At 39.6% G+C, this 23,739-nt stretch overlaps 1 protein-coding gene across 1 annotated transcript in view; it reads left to right on the top strand.

Moving 5' to 3' along the window:
* ARHGAP10 (Rho GTPase activating protein 10) overlaps positions 1 to 23,739 on the top strand; it is a 371,669-nt gene that overhangs the window by 289,485 nt on the left and 58,445 nt on the right. Inside the window, exon 19 of the mRNA XM_036764654.1 lies at positions 5,839 to 5,989. Coding sequence (XP_036620549.1) covers positions 5,839 to 5,989 — 151 coding nt within the window. The remainder of the gene's footprint in view (positions 1 to 5,838; positions 5,990 to 23,739) is intronic.

Genomic DNA, 23,739 nt, shown 5'->3' with positions numbered 1-23,739 from the left:
CTGTTACTGAAATGAAGAAATGCTTGCTTAAAATTATTTGCCACCACTTGCTCTATTTGGATTGGACTCCTTGACCAGAATGCATCCTGGACAACATTCTCCATTTCCTTATGACCTTTGCCCATTGGTCTGGTATGGTGAGGGGCAGTTGTCCCCAGGAGAAACCCACCCACCCCCACCATGTTCCCAGGATCTTATTGTCTCTGCCTTTCTTCCGACTCCTTAGGATCAGAACTTCTCCAGGTGAGGTTTTGGCATGATAGGAAGGGACATTGACTAGGCTACTGGGAAATCATCCTTGTGGAGATAAATTTAAGACTTGTTTACAAGCTAAATGAATTACTGCTTTCTATCAAAATTCCTGTTTACCTAGCAGGGGAGGGGTAGAGCTGTTTGATTTCTTTTTTGCAGAGGGGGTGGGGATGTGGGGGGGACGAGTCTGGACCAAATTGACATTTGTAATTTGTTATTAAGAGTTTATCCGGATGCCATCTCAGGCATTTGAGTGAGTGATAAAACTCCATGTTGTGGGAATTGAAAGGAGTCACTGGTGTCTAGTACTTTTTTGGGAGGAAAAAAACCTGAGGTTCAGAAGGGAAAGGAGATTGCTTCAGTCCAGTTCTGGTTCTTTGAATATTATTTTTCAGTGTTTTAGCATTGACTTGTGTCCAGTGAAATGTGGAGGACCTTCAAACAAAGGACTGTTTAAGTGATCTATGCCTTTTGGGTTGAGCCTGGAGCTCTGAGCTAGAGGTGGCCCAGAAAGCTCTAAGCCCTTGCGGTGAGGCCACGGATCTCTGAAATAGAACCCAGGTTCCTTCTAATGAGGAGGTTAGACTAGATGGTCTGAGGGCTCTGGCAGCTCTGAATCTGTGATCCTATGCACTCCAAGGAAGAATCCGTTAGCTTTGTACCTAATCAGCCTGCTCCAACAGTCTGGCCTTGCAGTCTTGGGATTGACCTTCGGGGGGATCATGAGGTGGCTCAAACATGCTTAGGGATTGGTCTCCATGTGGTGATGCTGTTGTTACCATCTTCAGTACTTTAGGAATATATGCACACATATGTGTTATATATGTTATATGTGTATGTATTGTATAATAATATACATATATTCTCTATACACGTATATAACATAAGTATCTGTTGTATATATGAATGTTTATGTACACATATGCATATGTATTATATAACACATATGTTCCCCCTTCCCTGTCTTCAAAGTTTGAGAGACATAGTTTCTGGGTAATTTAATCATTTTATTAATAAGGCTGGCGTGTTATTGATGAAAGAGGTCAGTGGCACTCTCAAATGCCAAAGACCCCTCATGGCGGTAGACTCAGAGTTTATATGTCCTTTGAAGGGTGGGTATTCCTGAAGGTGGTAATCAACTTTGATTGGTTAACAATTAATGAGAGGATGAATGTTATAAGGACAGGTGAGTTCTCTTCCAAAGAGGGTCTTGAGGTAAGTGATTTTGAGTACCCAGTTTTGGTCAAAGAGACTTCTCTATTTCCATATCACCTGTCTAAGAAGAGGGAGAATCTGTATTTTCCCAGACCTGTCTGAATAGATACAATGAGAAGGAATCTGCCCATTAGCCTAAACTTAAAATTTCTTTTAGATCTTAGTCTGAGTAAGTCTTTGAGAAACATTTCCCACACTGGTTGCTTCCTGGATGAGGAAATAGTAAAGGGGAAAAACTTGGGTCCTAATTCAATAATTAGTTTTTAATACAAGGGAGAAATAATCGTTTCTCTCAATACATACATATAATATCTAACCATATAAAACACAAATGTGTGTTGGGGCACGTGGACAAGCCATGTTTTGGGGGTACACCAGAATGATGAGGGATAGATATGTGGATTCCAGTGTCTTGAATGAATTTGCTCAGACTGTCTCCAAGCTAAAGGCATTTATTGGGATGAGGCTTCTGGCGGGCCCTGCTCCCTCTGGGAGACAGAACATTGAATCAGGTTATGTGTCCAGTCTGTATACAGTTTAACAGAATATGGGGTGGTGGGAAGAAAAATGGGAGGGGTGCAGAAGAAGAGAGGGGGAAACTCTGCTCTGGAATGTCAGGTAGTTGTGGGGGGTGCTTTGTGAAAGCACACAGCTAAGTGCACAGTAGGGGGCTTCAATGCATAGCCTTCTTGATCGCTTTTCTGGCTGGTCACATCCGGAATCTCATCTTTTTCTTTTGTTTTGGAGGGGAGAAAGCAAGGCAGTTGGGGTTAAGTGACTTGCCCAATGTCACATAACTAGTGTCAAGTGTTGGAGGTCATATTTGAACTCAGGTCCTCCTGGTTCCAGGGCCCGTGCTCTATTCACTGTGCCACCTAGCTGCCCCCTGCATCCTGCTTCCTCTGTCTTCCTCCAGCGCTCCTTTCTACCTCATCATATGTGTTATGTGTCTATATGAATATTCATATACACATATGCATCTGTATTGTATAACATTTCTCTCTGTATATATGTCTACAATATAATATAAACTATCTAAAATGTATGTTATATATGTGTACATGAATATTTGTATGCACATATACTTATGTATGTAAAATTCACACATCTTGGGGCAGCTTAGGTGGCGCAGTGAGTAGAGCACCGGCCCTGGAGTCAGGAGGACCTGAGTTCAAATCCGGCCTCAGACAATTGACACTTGTACTAGCTGTGTGACCTTGGGCAAGTCACTTAACCCCAATTGCCCTGCCAAAAAGCAGAAAAAAAATAACAATTCACACATCTCTCTTTCCCTACACACACACACACACACACACACACACACACACACACACACACACACACACCCCACAGCACCCTCTTTGTGACTAGTAGGATTCTCTAGTTGTCTTGGGCACCGACGGGTTGACTAACTTGCTTATGCTCATGTGAACACATTGTGTCAAAGGCACGACTTAACCTGAAAGCCAGATCTCTCTCTACTCACTGCACCATATCCTCTTTAGGATAATTGGTTTCATTGGATGGTTGGTTTTTAGACCACAAAACTCCTCAATGCTTCCGAAGGGGGCCTGTGAGACTCTCTATGAGACTTTGTAGCCATCCGGGTGATGAGGCTCAGTCTTCTGACAGGAAACATATTGTCATTTTCTCGAGACTTTTCTCATTGGCAGGTTCAGCCATTTTCTGTGCATTATTAGCATGACCTTTGAAGACTCAGTCACCCCAGTTCACCTGAGTAATATTTTAGTTGAGAGTTGGTTTTCTAGGGAGAGAGAATCCAGTGCTAGTTCTCTTTGGTTATGATTTTTCTAATGTTTTAAGTTTTGGGTTTGTGGATTATTTATTTCTCCTCAAAATGTTACCCAGAGCATGTTGTCTAATTTGTAGAAGACCAAAAATAAATGAATCAAGGAGATATTTCAAATGTCAACAAATCATAGTCCCAGCGAGATTTTCCTTTTAGCACGTCTTTTACCTGCCACATCTCCTCCTCCTGTTTTCCCAGTTCTCTTCTCTCTACCTAATTACTTTCTTAATTGTTTTTTCTCAAACCTTCTTCGATTTGATCAAAGGCAGAAAGGAATAAATACAGATGTGGACAGCAACTGAGGCAGCAGAGAACCTTTGAGACAGTTAAGTAGGTTGCTATTTACCAGACTGCTGAACTGCTGCATACGCCAACAGATTCCCTGGAAATATGGTGTTGGGCTAGCAGTTGGAGTCCCAAATTAATTTTTCACCAGCAAATATTTGTCCACAGAAATTTAAACCATTCTTAATGAGTTGACACATAAGGGGGCAGTATGGTACTATTTGCAAATACCTTCTGTTGAAATAATATTTTATGTTTATTTGGATGTGAAAGATTTTATGTAAAAACATATAGGCTCTGTTCAATTAAAAGTTTTCCAGGGCTGCCAGTTGTTATGTTCGTTATCTGCTGTCTGTAAATAATAGTCCTCGCTCATCCTTTACAGGGCAACTTTCTTGATTGCCTTGCATAAATTCATTCTAGTGCAAGAACCTCTTCATTCTGGGCCTTGCATTCAGAGTTCTGCATTTATGACATGTTTGCCACCAGTTGGCTGTCTTCTGCTGCCACCTGAGGAATGTCCACTATCCAGGAAATGCGGTGTCTATTGTGTGGTTGTCTTAAATATGTGATTACTCAGTGTTCTTCATTGAAGACTGAAATCTCCTCAAGGCTGTTCTTTGCAAAGCTCTGTGGGTCAGAAGGCTTCCCTGCTCTAGTTTCTGGTTGCCATCGATGTTTCTTTATCAGTCATCTGTGTCTGGAACACTTCTCTTGAGAGTACAGCTTTGCTTTTTTTTCTCCAAAGAATTGCCAAACAAAGAAACATCATGTTTTAATTAATGTTGCCGTGCTGAGGAAGGAATGAAATTAGAGATAAATCATAGCACTAAAATTGTGGAGTTCATAAATATGAGAGAAAATGCTCAAAGAGGAATTTGCTTGATTCATCTGTGAGTCTTAAATGGATAAATTTGCGGTGGGGTGGGGGAGTGGTGCCATGTGTTGTGGGAACTGGGTCTGTGATTTCACTGGCAATTGTGGACCTTCTGGTGAGGAAGCTCCCAGTGTACACTGGTACCATCTCTGCAATTTTATAGTATTGGAGAATTATCTGGGGCACTGTGAGGTTCTGTGCAGCCTGTATGAATTGGAGTTAAGGACCTAACTCGACAGCGGGTGGTTCTGTATGGTACTCTGTGCTGCCTCTCAAGTGGATTAATTAAGTGTGCAAATCTTAAAATAATGACTAATAAAAACGAAGATGTATTTAAGTGGGGGAATGTCATAAGAACAGGCTAATTTTAAAATGTGACTAATTTTGAGGGGTAATCCTACAACTGAAATCAAGATGGAGGTTCTAATATATATTGTAAGTAAACATTGGAGTATTAGTGTGCATAAATGTTAAGAGTATTGCACAGGGGGTTCTCCAATTAACTTCATGATAGAATGTAAACTCTTTTGGAGTACAAATGGTTTTATTCTTTGTATTTGAATCCATGGTACCTGGCACATAGTAGGTCCTCAATATGTGCTTACTGATTGATTGATTGAGCAAGCATACCTTTTACCATAAAGAGTATGGCACCTTAATAAAAGGCAAACTCCTAATTGGTTCCCAGTTGACTGGTGCCCCTAAAATTGGTTGGCTGGGGCTCTCAGTAGGATGGATTTTTTTGTGTGAAGACTCAGCCCGTTGCAATGGCCTGTAAAAATGAACATCCTAAACTGCTCACTCCCTCTTCACCTTTCCCCTGTCCAGAAAAAGCAGCAGAGTACATCGGCCTCCTCCGTCAGCTTTCTTTCATACAGAGACACAGAGAGATTACTCCTCTGACTAGAGGCCCTCTTCCTAAGGATCCACATCTTGTGGGCAGCACCAGAGGACTTATCCTCTTAACAAAGAGCCAGTGGTCATGTACATATCTTATAGGGGAAAGAACTATAGTCATCAAATTAATTGGTAGTACTCCCCTAATCAGCCATTACCACTGGATTATTTAATTTATTTCTGTTTGGAAAAGGGAAGTGGGACTGTCCCATAGATAGCAAAAATACTGTCCACATTTAGATTTGGGGTTCATTTCTTTGAAGAACAGTTGATGTGCACGTATTGCTTTTGCTTGTTTAATTTTAATTGAATAGGATTTTTATTCTTGTTTCCTTCTTTATGGAAGACCCAAGGCAAATTCTCAAAACTTGAAGGAATGGATTGTTGGCTCTGCCTCCCCTTGAATGAAATCCAAAACAAATGTTGTTTGTTGATGGCTTACAGTTGAATTACATACAGGTTTGGGGTAAATAACTGGTGTCTTTTATGTTTTTGATCATAGATTTTCAGGACCATGCCTGATGCCACCCTCCCTGAACCAGTCTCCATGTCAGCATCTCCTCCAAATGCTCCACCAAGGCAATCAAAGAGACAGGGGCAGCGTAATAAGAGACCTGTAGCCGTATACAATCTTTGTCTTGAGCTGGAAGATGGTAAGATGTTCATCATATTGCTTGGTAGCACTGCAGATTGTATGGTCATTATGGCCATCCCTAGTAATTGTCCTTTCTGTGTATTTTCATTTCTTTCTCCCCCCACCCTACCCTTGTTACTTTAGGAAATTGTTTAATAGAAAATTAGGGCCATCTTAGCGCCTGCCTTCCTGCCTTCCTGCCTTCCTTCCTTCCTTCCTTCCTCCCTCCCTTCCTCCCTCCTTCCCTCCCTTCTTCCCTCTCTTGTTCCCTTCCTCCCTCACTTCCTTCCTTCCTTTCTTTCTTCCCCCCCTCCATCCTTTCCCTCTATCCTTTTCTCCTTCCTTCCTTGCTTCTTCCCTCCCTTGTTCCCCTCCTTTCTTCCTAACTTCCTTTAGATTTCTTTTTTTGGAAGATAGACATGTGCTCTCCACTGAGATCACACAACTGAGAGATAAATGGAGAAAGAAGTAGAATGAACAATCTGATTTTTCACCTAGAGCTAGAAGGGGACCTTAGCGATCATATAGTTCATCCTATTTTGCAAATAAGGAAATAGGCACAGAAAGAGAAGGTGATTTACCCAGGCTCACACAATAATCAGTGTCAGAGCTAGAATTCAAGCAGATCCTTAATATGAAGCCTAGTACTTCATTTCAGGTTTCAATGCATCGTTACATTTATGTGGATGAAGGGAGCTGATTGCCATTATTTTGATAATTTGGATATTTGATTTCATCAATGTGGGAGCTCCTTCTATGTGTGTTGTATCTGGTGCCATTTTACCTGCACCTCCTTGTCTTCTCATAAATCCCTCATGGAAAATCCACCCAGCTCACAGGAAAATCTTGCTGCTACTGCACTGGTTTGCATTAAGCATAACTGAATAGAACATTATTGTTCCGGTCTGTTCTGATGACTGAAGAAGCAGAATCGCAGAGTTTGAGAGTTAGAAGTGACCTCGTTGGCCATCTAGTCTAACTCATACCTTAAAGGCATCTCTCCTACAATATACTTGATAAGTGTTCAGAGGTATCTGCTGTGACCTCATGGTGAAAGACTCATTGGCTTGCCCCAATATCCTCCTTTTGTTGTCTCTCTCTCTTGCCTACTTGGATATCTCTAGTTGAGCCATATGGTCTTTTTTGACCTCTCATGAGCATAGACCCAGGGTGGACTCCTTGCTGCCATAGTCTGAAGTTCATAGTTTGAATACAGTGTCTGACTGTCAAAACGTTGTGGTCAGTAGGATGTTGCATGTATAGTGTTTTATACCTCTTATTCATTCCCAGAAAGGGCTGTGTGGTTTTGTGTGCAGGTCTCTTTTTCGCAGCCCTTTGAAGTGTTTTTCTTAGATGGGTAATTAATCTTAAATTTCACTGATGTTCTGCTTCCTACCTTTCTAATCCTATTTTTCATATTTTCAAGACTGAGCTCATGTGACTATGAAAATATTTGATTGCTGTCCAAGGGTAGGAAGGGCTGAGGATGAAAACCAGTATGTTATTATTGGACTTCACAGTAAGGCACTATTTAATCACCTGTCTCCATTTTACTGAAGATGCAGAACTTGCCACCCCTGCAACAAACACAAGTTACAAAAGCCTTCAGTATTACTGAATGAGACAGCTGGCTCTGTGGCGTGTCTTCAGGAGAACTCAACACATCTTCTTTGCTTTAACATCCTGGGGAGATGAGATGTTGCTGTGTTTTCAACAGTTAACTTCAGCAAAGATAAATAGGATTTTTTTAAAGGGTGTGAGCATTACTGCCAAGTGTTGATTTTTCAGAAGAATGATACTTACAGTTGTTTATCACTGGATCCATAATCTTACCAATGTGTGTATTTCCCTCAGTGGACGCCGAACACAATCCATCCATGTCTTCTTGTCCTATGTAACTGTCACGGCATGGATCTTCCATAGGTGGTCTGCCTGGGAGGTTGGAAGCTTTTAAAAGTTAAATTTTTTTTTTAAAGAAATAGCATTTGTTGTTCAGTTGTTTTAGTCAAGTCTGTCTCTTCATGACATCATTTGGGGTTTTCTTGGCAAGTATAATGGAGTTTTGCCATTTCCTTCTTCAATTCATGTCAGAGATAAGGAAACTGAGGCAAGCAGGGTTAAGTGACTTGCACAGGGTCACATGGCTTGTTAGTGTCTGAGGCTGGATTTGAACTGTGGTCTTCCTGTTTCCAGCACTGAAAATTTTAACTACTTGGGTTTTCTTCAATTTTTGTTTCCAACACTGGTAAACATTTTAAAATATTAGCTTTTGAGGGAAAGAGTAATTTGAAGTTATATTTATGGGAGAGCAGAATATAACGATCAGAAGTTGGACCCCAGGAGGGCTCAAAAGAAATGAGTGACATAGACAATCTGCAAGTGGTTCTGCTTTGAGTAGATACCTTTTGCTGAAAGCCTCACCAAGCAACATCAGCAATAAAAGATTATCTGCTCTTAAAGCCATATGTTTTAAGTATTTTGGAGAGGATTGAGCAGGACCTAATCTCTCTCACACACACACACACACACACACACACACACACACACACACACACACGTATGTGCACCAATGTACAGATTGACAGATATTTGAAAAAATGATCCAGCGGCATGAAGCCAATGCCATCTGGCAGACCAGGCCAACGTCCTCATTGTTGAAGTGGTCCGCATGCTTCCTGTGGCGGTGTTTCAGATCTGTGTCCAACCACAAATTTTCTAATTTTCAGGTGATATCACTTTTCTAACAATAAGGTAATTTTGTTTCAAAGAAATAAAACGGTTGCCAAATATTTATCTACTTGAATCTCTCTTGGCATTTTTATTCTTTGGTTGGTATTTTTTTTTCTTTTGCTTTACTAAGCTTTGTAATCATTTCATTGGCCCTCCTTGACAGACAGCATTATGAGAAGGGTCCTTTGCCAGATGAAGAAATTGAGGCCAGACAGGCCCAGTAACTTGCAAAATTATTGCTGGAGCGAGCCTAGCCTGTGATCCCTTTTTCTATTGTTTTGGCAATGGGGCCATCTCTCTCTTTGACATGAAAGGATGTTAAAATGAAGTAGTGAATTACAATATGAAATGAAGAGAAATCACTGTCAAACTCTTTCATTTTAGATCACACAGGTTATTTGTATATTTACCATGCCAGAGATAGGTTTGGAGTCATTCAGTAGGACAATTGGAAGTCTCGAGATCCTAGATGACTGTTTGTACCATCGATTGTCTTTTATGCCTCTTAATTACCAGAATTCCTTATCTTGTTGCTGAGTGTTATGCAAAGATACTTTTGCGGTTCTATGGCCTAAGTATGAGGGCTGAAGATTGAAATTCTTCTATAGATCATTTTAGGTTTTCTTTGTTCATATCTTTCTGCAACTATTTCTTCATAAAAGATGCATCCAGTTCATCTTTCGTTCTTCTTTTATTGTGTTTTCTTCTTTTAAAAACTAATTTGAGTGTACTAGTGTAAATAGGGCAGCTACGTGGTGTGGTGTGTAGAGTACTGGGCCTGGAGTCAGGAAGACTCATCTTTCTGAGTTCAAATTTGGCCTCAGACGCTTACTAGCTGTGTGACCCCAGACGGGTCACTTTACCCTGTTTGCCTCAGTTTCCTGATCGGTAAAATAAGCTGGAGAAGGAAATCATGGACCACTCTAGTACAGTGTCATCTACAAATCAGACTATTTTGAGATCCTAGCTTTTGATTACAAATCTCTCTTTACTTTTTGGACTATCTATAGGACCTCTTCCGTGACACTAGCCTATGTTAGAATAACATATCTCCTTGTTTGACTCCGTGGTTGAGGTCTATATTCAGTGACTGATTAAATGAAGTTTTCTGCAGTCAAAGAGCCCCTTGAGGAGAGGGACTGTTTTGCCCTTTCTTTGTATTTCCAGCACTTAGTACAGTGCCTCACACATAGTAGGCACTTAAATTCTTGTTGACTTGACTATCAGATTTACATACATAGGAGATGCTTTGAAGAGAAGCATATGCCAAGCCAGATTGTTTTTAATAAATCAATAAGCAATAGGTATAGTAAGGTCATAATTATGTTGTCTGTACCTCTGAGTTATGTGACTGTGATATATTATTTGCTGTAGAAAAACTACCTGTTTCAATTTTTTCATCAAGGTGTGTAGATCATTCTCAGGTTTTATGGAGGTAAGAAAGTAAGTATTCAGTTCAATTGTTGCAGGTTTCCTTAAGTCACTTAAAACAGTTTTGTAAAGAGGTTTTCTGTCATTTCCCCCCCATTCTTTTGGTATCTTCTCTTGGAGAAATTTTGTAAATCGGCCCCTGAGAACCTTTAAACACACTTTCTTTGTGATCTGTTTGCCTACCATTGTCATTAACTCTGAAGGGCAAGGTGACCAAGTATGCCAACAAATGCTGTTTTTTGTTGGCTTTTGACTTGTACAATGTGAACCAATTCTTAGCTGAGGAGGACTTGGGAGCCACTTAGCTACAACTTTTGGCTTTGTTTGTAATGATCATGGTAATATGGGTATAGTTCAGTTCTTCTGGGCAGAGATGTCTGCTTCTTGGTTGTTGGAAAAAGATCATCCGTGTTAAAAGTGTCATGGTCGTTTGTAGATGGTTTACTTAGCACCTTCTTTTTTGCCTTTGTGCTCTCATTACTGCAGGGGTGAAAAGGAACTAGAGAGGACCAAGGGACATTGTGTTTTATCTATTTAATATTATCACAGCCAGAAAATTCTTTATATAGTGGCCACTTTGGTAGTGATCCTCTCAGTTCTTCCTAGTTTGGTTGTGGAACGGCAGAGACATAGTTTGTTTTTGGGGATCTGTATTTGAAGCCATTCTGGCCTGGTAAAACAGGGATTGTGTTCCATCTAAACAGTTTTCAGTAACCCAGAGTTGCCTTCACACCACAATGAAACATTGCAATGGGGCATTTGTGGAAGGGTAAATGATAAATCATTAAAATAGGAAAAAATATGTAAATGAAAATTTCCTCTATTCCCCTCATTATCATCAGGAAGAGATATTAAGACTAGTCAGGGAAGAAAAGACTAGTATCAAATGGAGATTTGAAATTTGGTCAAGATTTGTTGAGGGAGAGATACAGAAAACTAGCTGACGCTATCACTTACCATGACAAAAAACTCTGCTTAGTAGCAGTTAGTCATCAAAGTATTTAAAAATCTGTTTTTGCCAACTAGGCCTTACACGTGTATTCAAATAGCCTAATTATCCACTAAACTAATCAACCCAAAGGTTTCCAACAGCTGTTTTACTATATATTTTTTTAAAGATTTTTTTGTATTTGGGACTGGGAAAAATAATTTATTTTATGCTTACTAATTTGGGTTAATTGGCCAATGTGTTACAACCATCTTTATTAGATTGTGTCCATTGTGTGCATGAGAATGAAAGAAATTTAAACTGGAATACCATCTCTTACTGAGAATAGTCCAAGTTGAGGATTAGATCAAGGCTTAGACCTGTGAGATCCAAGAAGTACATGATGTCAAAAATAATGTTTATAAATAAATTTGTCTGAGGACAAATATTGGGTGACATTTTAAAGACTTGGTATTTATTAAGTGATCTGCTTGTAGAATATATTTCTATTTTGAAAAACATGAAAGTGAGCCGAATCTGGGGATCCTACATGAAGAAGAGAACAATAGGCCATATTAAAAAGCACCTTGAGTTTGTTCATCTTGGACTTAAAAGAACTTAGAGGATCATTAGGAAATTTTAGGAATCAACTCTTTAACTGTTTACCAGCCAAGGCAAATAGCAGACCATGAGCACTACGAAGTCCCGAATAAGAAACAGTTTTTTTCTTTTTAAAAAGGAAATATCAAGTGCTGGTACAAACAACTACACTCGCTTAATGACCATATTTAATTTCCTTAATTTCAATGCATAAATTATCATAACACTTATTTTTGTTTGTTTTTCTCTCGAAGTCCCCAGTGAGATTTTTTGTCCATTCTCTTTCTCCTTTCCCTTTAAGAGGGTAGTTAGTATGTGTTACATTCTTGTGGTTCTTTTTCTACAAAGATCTTCTCAGATCTTTTTATTCCTTCTATTTGTCCATCTTAATTCCTATAGAGTGCGCCATGACATTAACACACCCAAGTTAACCATTCCCATATTGTTAGGCATTTAGATTGTTTCCAGTTTTCTGTTTTGTTTCTCCAATTTGACTCACTGTCTTATTAGCGCTCTTCCAAACCTTTTGATCTCTCCTTATACTGAAACTCAGCATATTCCAAATTAAACTCATTGTATTTTCCCCTACCCCTTCTGAATTTCTCTGTTACTGATGAAGTAATAGACTACTAGTTACCCAGACTTGCAACCAAGACATCATCTTCAGTTCCTCACTTCCTCTTGCGCCTATATTTTATCTTTTGTCCAGTCCTTTCAATTTTGCCTTTACCGCGTTTCATATTCATGTGTTTCTCTTGTCATAGACAGCTAGGTGGCTCAGTGGCAAGAGTGCTGGGCCTGGAGTCAGGGAGACTTAAGTTGAAATCCCACCTCATTTACTTCGTGACCTACGATAAACTGACTAACCTTGTTTGCCTCAGTTTCTTCAACTGTAAAAATGGATATATTAATAGCCCCTACCTCACAGGGTTGTTGTAAGGATTAAATGAAATAATATTTGCGAAGTACTTAGCACAGTGCCTGGTACATGGTACATATTATATACATGCTGTTGCTACTCAGACAACTGCCACCCTAGTGAAGGAACTCGTCACCTCACGCCTAGGCTACTACAAGAGCTTTCTTATTGGTTTGTCTGCTCCAAGCCATCTCCCACCCAGGTGCAAAGTGATGCTCCTAAAAACCAGGTCTGACCGTGTCATTCTGCTGCTTAGTAAACTGCAGTAGGTCTGTGCTATCTCCTGGGTCAAATAGAAGATCTTCTGGCTTGCTTTTGAAGTCCTTCACTCTCTGGTGACTTCCAGTCAGTTAAGTCAATTAACATTTATTAAGTGCCTACTTTGTGCCATTCACTGTGCTAAGTGCTAGGGAAGCAAATACAAAAAGAGAAAGACAATCCCTGCCCTCAAGGAATTTGCAGTCAAATGTAGGAAGACAACACACTAAAGAAAGCAGGAAGTGTAGGGGTGGTACCCCAGCATGGTGGGCATGATGAAGCAGTCGGTCAGCGAAGTCTCAAAGTAGTGCATACAAGTGAGAAATGAAATATCTTAGCTGATCTCTCTCCTTAAGTGGAGGTTTGGAGTTCATGTCCCCATCCTCCTATCAGGAGAGGCAAAGAGCAGCGATGAGGTGGCCTACCAAGGCTGATGGGTTCCAACCTTTCCATTCTTCTTATACTTTACTCCTTTCCATGGATTCTATGATCCAGTGACACTGGCTTTTTGGCTGTTTCCTTTCAAACAATATTCCATCTCTTGACTATTCGTCTTTTAACTGACTGTCCCTTATGTCTAGAAAGCTCTCGTTCCTTATCTCCACTTCCTGGCTTCCTTTCAAAAATCAGCTAAAATCCTACCTTCTATAAGAAGCCTTTCCCATAGCCCATTCCTGCCTTCTCTCTGAGATTGCCTCCAATTTACATAGTATATTTATATGCATGTGGTTGATGTGGCATTTCCTCCATGAGAACATAAGCCCCTGGGAGCAGAGATCATGTCTTTGTATTCTCAGTACTCACCTTAGTTCTTGGCACATGGTAAGCACTTAATAAGTGCTTGTTGACTTTACTTGCAATTTTCTATAATGCACTAGGGAAAGACATTTTTCTTTGTTGTTATTTCTGATAACATTGACAGATCATATTTCTAATAATAGATATATTAAGTCAAAGGGTACAGTCACTTTCATTGGTTTTTACTTTGTACAGCCATATTGCTCTCCAGAGCCTAGAATTTATGACACCAACTTTAAATACGTATACCTATTTTTCTCCAATCCTGCCATCGAGTTCCATTGATATTATTTTTTGCCAATTTGATGGATTTGAGATGATATATTGAAGTTATCTTCATTTTCATCTCTTTGATTATAGTGATGAAGTGGAACATTTTTTCTAGTGCCTATTAATAAATTATTTTCCTCTTTCAAAAATTCTCCTCATGTGTTTCAACTATTAGTTGTAAATACTGAGGTTTTGATTATTCCTTAAGTATTTTAAATATCAAGTTTTTATTTATCAAACTTTGCCACAAATACTTTGCTCAAGCATTTTCTTTTCTATCTAACTATATTTGTGTGAAGTTAAAAAAGTAATACATTTTGGTAAATCTACCTTGTTCCTAATAATTTCCTCTATTCTTGAATTTCAAAAAAATTCATCAACCCACAACAATTGAGAATGCATTCCATTTTCTACTATTTAATTTTAATTAACTTGAATATATGGCACAAGGTGTGGGTCCAAATTCCTTCGCTGTCAAAGCGATGTATGATTTTCCTAAATGCATTTGTTAAATAATAAATCTTTTCCGCAATTTTTATTTTCCAAAACTTGTCAAACAATGATTTTTTTACATATTTAGTTGGGTGTCTGGTATATCAATTTCTATTCATTGATCTGTTTCTCCCAGTAACAGATGGTTTTATTGAATATTTGACAGCTGAGTAGTTTATGACCCCCTTCATCAGTTTTCTTTTTAACCATGCCCCTTAGCCGTCTTGCCAGTTTGTTTTTCCATATAAGCTTCAGTATCATTTTGGCTTTCTATGAAAAAGAACAGAAACAATTTTAAATGGAAAAGAAAAAAATGGGGGTAGTTGTGATTTTTATTCTTGTATCCAGAACTTTTATTTTTAAAAAATGGTGTCCAACAACTTGGTTGGGCCAAAGAAACTGTTTCTCTCTCTTTGGTGAGGATTCTTAAGGGATGTTTGAATATTAATTTATGGTACTTACTGATAGACTATTGATTTTCTTTGTAAATGGAGATTAGGTGATTATCAAGAATTTAGGAAATATTGTGACTAGCCCAGAGATTTTTATTGCTGGCTAATGTGAACTCTGTTACCATAATTAAGTATATAGCTGGTTGGTTGGTTGGTTGTCCTCCGTTCGTGAATAGGACCAAAATGACATCACTGTGCTTGAGCCAAGATTCAGTGTATCTGACTGTGTCTGATCAAACCAATATGAGCTCAGCATGCTCTACCAGAGGTCAGGCACAAGTAGTCCGTGTGAACGTTTGGGCGAATACTCCAAACTTGCGCATCCTGCGTTTCCTTTGAGCTGTTTCAGTTTTGCTTGGCTCATAGAGCACCTTCTTTGATGTGGGCGTGCCATGCTGAGTGGTCCTGTGCCAGTGTCTCCCATGTGACACAATCAATTCCAGAGTTCTTGAGAGAGACCTTGTATATACCATAGGATAGCAGTTATTAAATCTTTAGTGAAATCACTTATATGTTATTCTTTTTTTGATTCCCCTGCTCATGAAGCTTCAATGGCTCCTTGTTTCATCTAGGATAAAACACATACCCCTCTTTGGCATTTAAACCTTTACAATCTGACGCCTAACTACTTTGCTAGATCGATAGACTACCACTGCTCCTCATACTTTCTGCATTCTAGCCAAAGTGGTCTGCTCACTGTTTCCCATATATAACATTCCATATACTGGCTCCATGCATTTCTGTTGGCTGTGCCCACTGCCTGCGATGCTGTTCTTTCTCATCTCCACCTGGCTCCCTTCAAGACTGCTCAAGTGCCACTTCTTGTCCAATACTTCTTCCAACCGCACCATTTGTTACTGTTCTACTCCAATCCTTGAATTTTTTTTTTAGTAAATATAAACTTTGTGTTATGATTTAAATACATACTTTGTTTATTTTATAATATAAATACAGGCTTTGTAAATGTAAACAGTAACTTTGCATAGCTTTTGTATTTGTTTATCTTTTCCAGTAGAATCTAAGCCCCTTGTAGGAACCGAGATTTCATTTTTTTTTTTTTTGGTGTTGGAATCCTGTAGCATCTGGCATAATTCCTGGCTTAAATTTGATGCCTAAGGAATTCTGGCTGAATTGAATTGAATCCCCTTTTCCGTAGACATCTAGTTCAGTATAGCACTTACTATTCTCCCAAAATCTACAGCAGAGGAGAAATTGATTCAACCTATTATCATAAAATAGTATTTATGGAGCCACCCAAATAGATGTTGATAGTGTATGAGCCACTAACAGAGAGATGATTTAAAAAAAAAAAGGCCGGGTTTCTTTACATCCCATTCTCATTATAATCTTTTGTTTTTAACTAGAGGTGACAGGACCAGAAGAAAATTTCATATGCATGTAATGTTTGTGCATACCACAAATGCATATTCCTAGAACTTGTTCCTTTAACGTATAAGCTGCTATGTAGTGTTCATTTGCAAGTCTCCCCAATACCTAGGGAATTCAAAGGACTAATGGAGGTGGATTGAATTTTTTGCTTATGTTTCAGCCACATAAATCACAAATTCCTAAAGAGTCTATGATCTTATCAATGAGGGAAAACTTCTTCACCCAAGCAGATTGCAACCTGTCTGTGACTTAGTAGCCAAGTCCTAGGGAGCTGACTGGTGAATATAGCTGGTGAATAGTAGAGATGGGCGTTGAACCCCAGTTTGCTTGAATCCAGGTCTAGAACTCACTCTATCCACTGTTCCATCCAAAGGTGGGGGAAGAGGGAAAAAACATTGCTTCTGTTTTTTGAAATAAATTCTCCCTCTCTGTAAACGTTATGTAAATGTTATGTAAATGTAACAAGAAATTAGCAAGTATGGTTTTGTTACCATCTTATACCTCATACTATATTGCTTAAACACTCATTACAGAATTCAGGGTGCATATCCTCATTCGTACTGATTATTAGAATCATAGAATTCTGGAGCTGAATAAACCCTAGAGATCATTTAGTTTAAACCAGGGCTGAGGAACCTGTGGTTTCAATGCCATGTGTGGCCTTCTAGGTTTTCAAGTATTTTAACGGCAGTCAACTAGAAGGTGGATTACATTTGCTCTGTCTGACCCCAAAGAGCAGAACTAATTCATTTCAATTTGATAAGTATTTATTAAGTGCCTACTATGTGCACATTTAGGGTTAGACTCTGCCCCGCAAATGAGTACTTTTTAATATATGCTACGGCCAGGAAGAGCTCATTCCTTCCTGGGATCATGGACATTTTCTTTGTATTTGTTGTGTGATTCTGCTCTGATGTAAATCATTTTCTATAATTCTAGAATTGCAAATGGCGCATGCTCAGGTGATCTCTGTGGACTAATTCCATTGACTCAATCAGCAAACCTTTATTAAACTGCTACTGTGTGCTACATAAGAACAAAAATGTATTTTTAAGGCATGGTACTCTTTTTTTTTCCAGGTAAATTATGAATGAGGAATTGGAATAATTAGGAAACTGTGGTAGCACAGTGACTGGCACATACTTTACATGTCTAAGGTGGCCCAAAGCAATGTTTTTCATCTAATTATCTTAGTATTACTAGAAATAAAGAAAAGAACAGATAGAACTGATTTCGTTTACTTAGGGGATAAAACTTTAACATTAAGAATTTGGTGTCTTCTGCCTTTTTTTTTTTCACTGTGTGTTGGTGTTGTCGTGCTTTGTTCTCGAAGAGGACCAAAATGACACCACTGTGCAAGAGTCACGTTTCAGTGTGTCTGACTACAGCTGATTGGACCAATATGAGCTTGGAATGCCCTACCACAGGTTGGGCATGAGAAGACTGCATGTAAATATATTTAGAGAAGAAAGACCTCACACAATCACTGCACTCATGATACTTGTACAACACTGGGCTTGAGGGTGGCAAATACAGAAATAGATTCCGTTCAGATATCAGGTGCTAACTCTGTGCAGGGTGAAACCATTTCTGCCTGCAGGGAGCTGACATTGCACTGAGGAGAGTTAGCTTCTGTGAGAAAACAGAAAATCATTTGAGGAGGAAGAAAACAAGGAGGCAGTGGTCACTAGCAAGATCTGGGAAGTCTTTCCGAAGGAGCTAGGGGCCTGAGCTGAGACTTGAAATAAGATGAGGATGCTACGAGGTAGAAACAAAGAAGGAATGTATTCTAGACTTGGCAGATTCATAGTGGCAAGAGATGCAATGTTGGATGTTAGGAACAAGTGGTTCCCCAGTTTGGCTGGAACCCAGAATATTTGTAGGGGAGTAACGTGCGGCATTTCTAGCAGATAGATTGTAACTAGATTATAGAGGTTGAGGTGTTTGTATTTATTCTTAGAGGCAATAGGGAATCACTGAAGACTCTTGAGTGATGTAGTGTATGATGAAAGGCCCATATGTAAGAAATCCTTTATCTTGCAAGTCTGTCCGGGATTCATTTTGGACGGCAACCTGGATTCAGAGAGATCTCTCAAAAGACTAGAAGAGTAACATAGGTGTGAAGTAATAGCAGCTTGGTGTGGGTGTGTCGTCATCGAAAGTAGAGAAGAGATGAACTGACAGTTGTTTGTTTATAGATCAGAGAGAGTGAAAGCAGAACTGACCGCTCAAAAGTGACTAGTCAATATAGGGGATTCAGTTTTTCCAATAACCAGATAGATTTTTCCCCTAGTGAAGGCCAAAATACCAAATATTCTTTATAAGAGCAATAATTAAAATTGTGAACATTTTAAATTCTTAATCGCATTACTTTTTCCACAGACCTTTTCTTGAATCTGCAGTTATTCAGCAGCTTCAGGGAATGATAATGATAATTATAGCTCACATTTATCTAATCCATTACATAAGATCCTGTGAAGTAGGTACTGCAAGCATAATTATTCCCATTGCATAGATCAGGAAACCTAGGCTCAGAGAAATTACGTGACCCAGTGTCAAATGGCTTGTAAGTATTTGTCTCCAAGTCCTGTGTTATTTGGACATTACTTGCTTCTCTGGTAACCCCTGATGAAGGGATATTTCCCCAACCCCTCCCAACACATACATGCACACTTTTCTAATTTCAGCCTTCTTACTGCACTGGCTTTTCTGACTACTTGCAAGATAAGTTCAGGAATATATGAGTATCAGCGTTATACATGTTAGTGGAAATAGTGCCTTACAGGACGAGATGGAGCTGATATCTTAGAGCTCATCATTTCTGGTAAAAGAGCTCTATCCTTTTTAAAAAAGCTGTTCATAAGGAAACTTTTTCTCCCTCCTGTCGTAACACATTCTTGCATGGACACATCTCGAACACAGTTTGACATCCTAAAAGCCATTAATTCTGGTGGTGGAAATCACTGACATATGCATCCTTTCATGCTATTTATGGGTGTGTCAGCCTCCATCTGCAAAGGGAATTCTTTGGAAACTGATTCATCAAAGAGCCTGCTCTGGCCAATGGGTCTTTGAGTTCCCTAAAACATTGTCAGGACCTTATAACCCATAGATAAAGAGTGGGAATGCGACATTGGGATTGACCATTCGGGTTCCAGTAATTCTACAAATAACATATTAAAATGCCTTCTCACAATCATCCTTTATTATGTCATATAAGCGCCACAGTAAACTGAGAAGCTTTCATCTCTCCCTCTGGCTGCTCATTCCCTGTCCCGGCCCCCTTCCTTTTTTTTTTTTTTTTTTGTTGGTAGAGGCTTAGAGATACAAGGTCTGGTGCTGGGCTCTGTTAGAGCCAGCTTGAACCACAGAGCTGATATATTTTCTTTGTGAGCATGTATACCTTGCAAATCAGCAAATGCTACAAATTAGTTTGATTTTTCCTTGTTGATTGCCTAGAGTTAAGGAAGTAGAGAATTTACTAGGGTGTCTTATGGCTATTTCCTGCCCCTTCTCCCTTCTCCCTACCTCTCAGCCCCGCAGCCATTGACTAGCATACCTCTCTAGTGTAATACATTCACTTCTTCCACACTAAGGCATCTTAAAATCCCTTCAGAAAACAAAAAAGATTTATTACTCTGTGAATGGGTTCACCATTATAGAGTTGGCAGTACTTATCTTAGTAGTTTGGTATAATGGAAAGAGCAATAGATTTGGAGTCAGAGGTCCAGGGGTCAAATCCCAACTCTGTTGCTTACTTAAATATGCATGACCCTGGGCAAGTCATCTCAATGAGTCTCCATAAAATGAGGGGGTTAGGATTGATCTTCAAGGTCCAGCCAAGCTACAAATCTCAGAGTTTTGATGGTGCAGTAGGAAGTGTACTGGATATGGCATCAGAGGCCCTAGGTTGGGAACCTGGCTCTGCCAATTACCACCTTGTGATCTGGGTGAACCATCTGTAAGAAAAATGTTGCTAGCAGCTACTGTGGCTGTGTAAGACCAATAACACCAGCACACAGAAGGGCTGCTAACAAAAGTTCTTTGATCTGCTTTTCTAAGGAAAGCAACTTTAAGGGGTTAACAATTTTACTTTAATTAAACATACATATACCATTCACTTAGTTCAGGGGAAAAAGTCAGCACCCTGGAACTTCAGGGCAAAAACAAATAGAAACTGCAAACAGATAGACAGGCTTTGTCTGATCAAGACATCACATACATAGTTACCACAAAAGAGAAGCACTGACATCTGGATTTTCAAAGCCTGGGGCGGGGTAGGGGAGGTGGGGGCACAGCTTCAACAGCTTGCCCAGAGTTTTGTCACCAATACTTTTTCAATGAATGTGCCCCCAAAAGTCAAATGCTAACCTTCCAGGACCCTAAGGGCTCAGGGCCCTCTATCCAGGGTGTGGGAAAGTTCCTCAATCTCTAGCACCAGTCATACACATTGTTTCCAGTCAGTGACTCCTGATTGCCTTGGTGCTGAGAAACAAGGGGATCTATTTTACCCGCCCCATTCAAGCAAAGGCAAGACTCATTAAAGGCACTTGGTTGCCTTAGTACTCAAAAAGAGAAAACAGTAAAAAAAAAAAGTCTCACCCTGATTACCATTACACCATCTAATTACTTTCTGCCTCAATTGCCTCCTCTGTAAAAGTGGGGAATTGGACCAGATATCAGTGGGGTCAAACTCAAACAGAAGTAGGGCCACTAAATAGTACCTAAAGATCCCTGTGGCAGGAATATTGACTTAGAAATGTGATTTCCTGTGTTATATTGTATTTTTTTTCTTTTGTTAAATATTTCCCAACATTTTAATCTGGTTCCCTTAGACAGTGCTTTTTCAGGCCATGATGTTTGACACCTCTGGAGTTGATGAACTGAGATCCCTTCCAGCACTAAATTTATGGTCCTGCGAAAACACAGATCCCAAAATGAGGGGTCATAGAGGGCTTTAAGGGCAGCTAAATGGCACAGTGGATAGAATGCCAGGTCTGGAGTTAGGAAGACTCATCTTCATGAGTTCAAATCCACCCTCAGAATTTCACTAGCTATGTGACCCTGGGCAAGTTGCTTAACCCCATTTGCCTCAGGTTCCTCATCTGTCAAACGAGCTGGAGAAGAAAATGAAAAATTATTCCAGTATCTTTGCCAAGAAAACCCAAAATGGGGTCCTGAAGAGTCCAACTCAAAAGCAACTGAACAACAAAAGAGGGCTTTAGCCTTGATCAGTGGAGACTGAATCCACCCTGCTGAAATCACAAATCCACCCAGGCAGTGAAATCTAGCTCTTTCTCACTTTGCTTTTGGAGTAGCAAGTCAAGTGAATTCTAAGCTGCAGCTAGGAATTCTGCTGTTAAAATGGTGTCCTGGTGCTCCCAAGACTCTTTTGCCTTAGGATCTCACCAGAGGCCTTCTGTGAGGCTTTGTCTCTGTGAGCCGCAAAACCCAAGTCACACGGGGTACGACAACGCTGTGCGTGTTCTTGACTGAACCTCTCCATGTGGGATGAGCTTTTTTTGTTTTCCTTTTTCAAAAGAAAAAAAGGAATCTCACTGAACTCTTTTCAAAACCATAAATATCAACTCCTTCCATGATGAAAAGAAGTTCATGGAATGTAATTAAAATTTAGTAGCAGAAGAAAAAAATCTTGGAAGATTTGATTCTTGTGGCATGTGTATGTTTTCTTCCCTTCCCATAGCATTTATTTTAATTTGTAGTTCAGAATTCAAGCAGCTGTCATTCTCTCTACAGCCCTCTTTGAAACTTTGACTGTGTAGGAGGTAAGCTGGGCTGTCTAAGAAACATTTCACCAAACCAGCTGAAGGGGGGATTTATCCTGAATTCATTGAAATGTTTAAGGCTTGTCAGGAGCAAATAGTTTGGATGGTGGCTTTTGGAAGGCAGATTGACAAGTAGCAATATTTAAGAAGGGATGTGATGGCCTTGATAAAACTAATCACAAACTCTGCCTTCTGTGGTATAGAGAAAACCTTCCCTGATCATTATGAAAATGATTTGTGTCCTTCACATAATGAAATTGCTTTTCATTGGTTTCTTGTTCCTGATTAACTCCTTAATAGTAGATGAATTAGAGAATGATAGATGTAGTGCTGGAAAGGAATTTAGATCTCCTCTACAAACCCACATTTATACAGATGAAAGAAAGTGAGATCCAGAGCAGTGAAATCATTTGACCAAGGTTACAGAGTTTGGAAATGACAGAAGAAGGATTTTGAACCTAAGTCTTCAAACTCATAATCCACTGGTGATTCAAAAACTATACAAGATTGCTTCAGCATTAGAGATTATCCTTTCTGCATGGTCCTTTCTAGCTGGGTCTCTCCCTGTAATGCCCGTTATAAGGATAGCTGTTATGTTGCTGCTGTGGGTATGCAGGACCAGCAGGAAGAGAGTAGATAGTGCCCATCTTTGGTTGAAACAGCTACTATTTTGGCAAAGGTCATATAATAGGTCTCATTTCTTCACAAGAAACTTCTTAAGTAAAAGATGGGAAAACATATGGCTAGATAGCTTAGAAAAAGATCTGAGGGTTTTGGTGGCCCACAAACTTAGCATGAGTTTGCAATATGATGAAGTGGCCAAGAAAGAATGCATTTTTTTTTGACTGTACAGAGAGTTGTCATGGCCAAGAAGAAGGAGGGGATAGTCCTGCTATGTTGTGTCACATAGTGTACGAAATGCTCCATAGTCTCCCCAACACTGTACCCAGAAAAAGGAAGCTTCATATTGTGTCTTCTCTTTGACAGAGATTGGTCAGTGCATTTAGTCTGAGTTTAGTTTTAGTATTCTTTTGATTTACGTGATTATAGTCATTTTATATTTTGGGTTTTTTGACTTATGTCTTCATGCTGAATTAATTAATCATTGTCTTCCTTTGTTTCTTTAAATTCCTCGTATTGGTTATTTCTTATGTTGTGATAAGAATGTAAGCATTGGATACATTCTTATCCATTCCATTAAGGTTATATGTCACAATTGATTCATCTATCCCCTGTATGATAGATTTCCATACAGCTTCCAGTTTTTTTTTTGCTACCACTGAGGCTTATATTTTCAATAAACATTTATCAAGCTCCTACTACATGCTAGCTCTGGGCATACGATTAATAAAAAGGAAGACAGTCCCTGCCTTTATGGAGCTTATAATCTAAAGGGGGAGAAAATACACTAAAAGAGGCAAGAAAGCTATGGGTGGGGAGGAGAAGGGACACCAGGGCTGCCTGGCATGGAGGCATCTCGTTCTGTGAGGTTGAAACCAGGCAGAGCAGCAGTTGCAAAGTAGAGTGACTTAAGCATCTAGTTGTGCCCTGTATAAAGAAAGGCATTGGGAGGAGTCTGAGGGGAGAGTGGTGTCAGTCAAGGCTAGAGTCAGCAGCGTACTGGTGAATTAAGAAGTGTTGAGCTTTCCTAGGAGGGGCATTTCATTCTGTGGAACTGAAACTAGGTGGCAGATGCAAGGTGGAGAGGTAAAATTT

The sequence above is a fragment of the Trichosurus vulpecula genome, chromosome 6 (assembly GCF_011100635.1).
Source record: "Trichosurus vulpecula isolate mTriVul1 chromosome 6, mTriVul1.pri, whole genome shotgun sequence".
Taxonomy (NCBI): domain Eukaryota; kingdom Metazoa; phylum Chordata; class Mammalia; order Diprotodontia; family Phalangeridae; genus Trichosurus; species Trichosurus vulpecula.
The sequence above is the reverse complement of the archived record's forward strand: the minus strand, read 5'-3'. Positions and strand labels throughout refer to the sequence as shown.